The 4,418-nt window shown below is 51.8% G+C and overlaps 1 protein-coding gene across 1 annotated transcript; it reads left to right on the forward strand.

Annotated features, from left to right (window-relative positions):
- The first annotated feature begins 555 nt into the window (after positions 1-555).
- Positions 556-2,257, forward strand: LOC119319268 (protein CANDIDATE G-PROTEIN COUPLED RECEPTOR 7-like). The gene is made up of 2 exons (XM_037593755.1): positions 556-1,508; positions 1,614-2,257. Exons 1-2 carry the CDS (start codon positions 648-650, stop codon positions 2,109-2,111), a joined length of 1,359 nt encoding a protein of 452 aa, XP_037449652.1. The 5' UTR covers positions 556-647; the 3' UTR covers positions 2,112-2,257.
- Positions 2,258-4,418: the final 2,161 nt, after the last annotated feature.

A 4,418-nucleotide genomic window follows, 5' to 3' on the forward strand; every position in this document is an offset into this window, starting at 1 on the left:
TACGGTGTAGTCTTTTTTCGCCTCTAAGCTTGCCTCTAAGGTCTTGGAGGCTGATGCTATGCATTGCAGTCCTCGCCTCTAACATAAAAATCGTTGATGTCGCCTCTAAGGTAAGAGACAACTACCCGTCAAAAAAAAGGTAAGAGGCAGCCTCCATTCACTTAAAAAATTCAAAAGAATCAACTCTTTGCATGGCTGGGTTCTCTCACGCATGTGAACAGCTCTAAACTCATGGAGGAATTACTTATTTACTTGTTGACTGGGACCTAGCTTAGACACTCCGTGATTTTCAGCTCAGCGCCTCAGCTTAGAGGCTTCACGTGGGTCCCAGCTTAGAGGCAGCATCGCCTCCAACACACTGCTGATGCCCTCAGTGACATGAATGAACGAGCTCTAAAAAAAAACTCTAGAGGCCCTTTACCAAAACGGGAGCGGAAAGAAACAAACAATGTCGCCTTCTCTATTCGCGCCCGCGCTCTCATGGTCCTCCCTAAAACACGCCATGGTCATCGAGATGCCGCTTGTCCATTGCCACTGCCCCTCGTCCTTCCCACGCGCACGCCCATGCATGCGCATCTGGCCAATCCTATCCCCTAATTGGAAAAGTAAAATGCAGCAAAAACGATTAATCCACAGCGTTGCATGACATGCGCACCAGCTCCATGGGCACCTCGGTCGCGGTCACCCTCGCCTTCGCGGTCGTCCTCTTCCTTGCGCGGGCAACCCATGCCGAGATCAGGACAACGCTCATCGTGTCGGACGCGCGGCCCCTGATCCTCTTCGAGCAGTTTGGCTTCGCGCGAGGCGGCAAGGCCGCCCTCTCCATCCGCCGCTCGGCATGGAACCTCCGGCCAGGGTCACGCCTCAACGGAGTCGACCCCACCCTCATGGGATTCGTCCTCATCTCGGGAGCGCAGTTCCCGAAGATCAACAACGCGTCCCAGTACGCCGCCGCCGACCCCGGAGGCGGCAGCTTCTGCGTGCTCACGAGCGGGTTCGCTGTCCCGATGATCCGGCTGAGCGACGTGCCGCCTGGAGGCGCCACCAGCATCCTGAGCATCGACGACCCCGACGAGTACGCGGTGGTGTTCAACAACTGCCAGGAGGGCGCGGAGGTGACCATGGACGTGCGCACCGAGATGTACAACGTGCGGGGCGGCGTCCCCGACGGGCTGAGGGACTACCTCCCCGTGGGGCTCCAGCCGCTGCCCAACATCTACACCGTGGTGTCGGTGGTCTACTTCGTGTTCCTGGCGGTGTGGGTGTGGACGTGCCTGCGGAAGCGCGCGGCGGCGGAGCGGATCCACGTGGTGATGGGCGCGCTGCTGCTGTTCAAGGCGCTCAAGATGGCGTGCGCGGCGGAGGACACGTGGTACGTGGAGTCCACGGGCACGCCGCACGGCTGGGACGTCGCCTTCTACGTCTTCGGCTTCTTCAAGGGCGTCCTGCTCTTCACCGTCATCGTGCTCATCGGCACCGGCTGGTCCTTTCTCAAGCCCTACCTCCAGGTCACTGATTTTTGGAATTCAACACCGATCATCTTTTCAATTCTCAATCACGCAATGCAGCATCGTTCATCTTTGAAATCTGATGATTCGTGAATTGGCATGCAGGAGCGGGAGAAGAACGTGCTGATGATAGTGATCCCGCTGCAAGTGATCGAGAACCTGGTGCTGGTGGTGATCGGGGAGACAGGGCCGACGGGGCGGGACTGGGTGGTGTGGAACCACGTGTTCCTGCTGGTGGACGTCATCTGCTGCTGCGCCGTCTTCTTCCCCATCATCTGGTCCATCCGGGGCCTGCGCGAGGCCTCCAAGACCGACGGCAAGGCGGCGCGCAACCTCCACAAGCTCACCCTCTTCAAGCGCTTCTACATCGTCGTCGTCGGCTACCTCTACTTCACCCGGATCATCGTCTCCGCCTTCCTCGCCGTGCTCAACTACAAGTACCAGTGGGGCGTCAATGTCGCCGTCGAGGCCGCCAGCTTCGCCTTCTATGTCTTCGTCTTCTACAACTTCCATCCGGTGGAGAAGAACCCGTACCTGTACGTTGGCGACGACGAGGAGGAGTCCGCCAGTGGACAGCTCGAGATGGACGAGCGTGCTTTCTAAGCTTTAGTTCATACTGTAGCAGTACTACGAAGCATGCACGTTTCCAAGTGTTGTACTATTAGCTAGCCTCCTGTATTGTATACAGTTAATCCGTTTCTTGCTCAGATGCTTGCGCATCATCATACATAATGCCGTCGTAGAGGCACATCTATTAGACCATATAGAGTAAATAGCATAAAACTACTAGTTTACAGACTAGGGTTCCAAAAAACTACCACTTTTTAATTTTTCTCAGAAAGCTACCAGTCGCGTGGTTCGCTGTTTCAAAAAACCCAAAACGCCCGTGACTAGCGATTTAACCGTTTTTCTGACCGCCCGGACCCACATGTCAAGCCACCTGGCCACGCGCGCTCACGGCGCGGCCATTGACGGCCGTTAGCCCGTGCGGTCCGGTCGGAACGAGAGGAGCTGGTCGGACCGCACTCTCTCTCAGTCTCCCCCTCCTCTCCCCTCTCCCCCGCAGTGACCTAGGTTGGCGATGGCGGCGGCGCAGCCAAATGCCGTCGGCGGCGAGCTATTGAGCCAAGGCGTCACCAGCCAGGAGGGCGGTGGACATCCAAAGGTGGCCCCAGGGCGAGGCAGCTCGAGCTTCCCGGCGCAGCGGTTGTAGCAGCCATCACCGCCTGCGGCTGAGGTCGATCCGGCGTGCTCAGATCCGGCAGTCCGCGCGGCTAGGGCAGTGGCGAAGTCCATCCACGCGGATCCAGAAGGCGGCCACACTTGAGCTTCATCCTTTGGTGGAGTGAGGTAAGAAATTTCTGGCACTTCATACTTTTAGTTCAAATTACAAATTTCTGGGTCCTTTAGTTCAAGTTAGAACTAGGGTTAGTAATTGTTTGTTCTTGGCATGATACATTGTTTTATTGGTTAAGTGAGTTCAGAAGAAAGTGCATTTGGTTAGTTCATTTGGTCAGTGCATTCACTGTAATTAGAAGAAAGTTCAGTAATGTTCAGTACATTTGGTCATTGTTTAAAGTTTTAGTGAGTTAAAAATTAATTGTTTGTCAATTTAATCCTACAGCTTAGATGATGAGATTTGGGACATGAGGCTACATTTTCAAGGAACAAATAACATGGAGAGAAAGTATTCAGTTTCTTCAGACATTAGTTATCTGACCATATTAGCATTGGCTGAGTTGGAGGGTTATGGAATGGATGCTTGTCTGACTTATGTAAAGGAAGAGGGAAAAGGCTTGGAGGGGGTGGAGGTCCTGGATAGTGAGGAGGCATTAGAGGACATGCTTGACTGGTTTGTTGATAAGAAGATCCTGAACATCACTGTCAGAAAGCCTACTAATCCAAGCCCGGCAGATGTTAACATGGATCACATCATGCTTGAGGAGCAGATCCCCATTGATCATGTTGGTGAACCTGTTGTTTATAGTGTTTCCCAACAAGGGGTCCTGTATCCACTCCCTAATGCAACTTTGGCAGCAGCAATCCGTAAGGAGCCCTATCTTAACACACAACAAAGTTGTAATTTTAACAAGAGGAAAAATGTTGTGGAAGAAGAAGAAGATGTAGAAGTAGAACATGATGAAGATGAAGATGAAGATGAGATGGACAAATCCTCTTCAGATTTTGAGTTTTTTAGGGGTGATTACAAAGGGCAGAATATATCATACAAGTCTTGGTGTAGGGGTGAAGATGAGGCAGGCACAGGGACAAGCCATAAGACTAGGGGAGAGGAAGAACCTACAGATCACTATTGTGGAGCAAACTCAGAACCTTCTGAGTTTTGGGAGGAAGACCAAATCCTTTCTGAACATGAAGAACCCTCAGTTGTACCAGAGAAAGGAGCAAAGAAGCTTAATCCTGTCAGAAATCCAGGCCCAACTAGCAAGTCACACAGTGAGCCTGAACACAACAAGTTTGAAGATTGGGTGCCTGAACCTGATGAATACTGCTTTCCAGGTGATTTTGGTCTTAGTGATGAAGAAGAAGTTCCAAGGTTGCCTTCTGGTAGGAAGAGAAGGTTGAAGAATAGGAAGGAGAGGAGGTGGTATGATCCATCAGTCCCTGATGCACATGAGCAGCTTGCATTGCATTTGTGCTTCCTAAATGTTGTGGAGTTCAGAGAAGCACTAAGAAATTTCCATGTCGGGACACTTAGGAATTTTGAGTATCACAAAAATGAACCAACTAGGGTTATTGCTTGGTGCTCTGATAGAAAGCAAGGTTGTCAGTTTTATATAGTGGCCTCTAGAATAGCAAATGAGTCTACTTTCAGCATCAAGAAGATGAATTTGGATCACACTTGTGGAGCAAGTGGAGAGAGCACCAAAGTTACAGTAAACTGGGTTGCCA

Source organism: Triticum dicoccoides, chromosome 6A (assembly GCF_002162155.2).
Source record: "Triticum dicoccoides isolate Atlit2015 ecotype Zavitan chromosome 6A, WEW_v2.0, whole genome shotgun sequence".
Taxonomy (NCBI): domain Eukaryota; kingdom Viridiplantae; phylum Streptophyta; class Magnoliopsida; order Poales; family Poaceae; genus Triticum; species Triticum dicoccoides.

Excerpts from the sequence above, each read along its gene's own strand:
- LOC119319268 (XM_037593755.1), top strand. The coding sequence starts at position 648 with ATGCGCACCAGCTCCATGGGCACCTCGGTCGCGGTCACCCTCGCCTTC. Across the intron at positions 1,509-1,613 it reads TTCTCAAGCCCTACCTCCAG|GAGCGGGAGAAGAACGTGCT; the intron begins GTCACTGATTTT and ends ATTGGCATGCAG.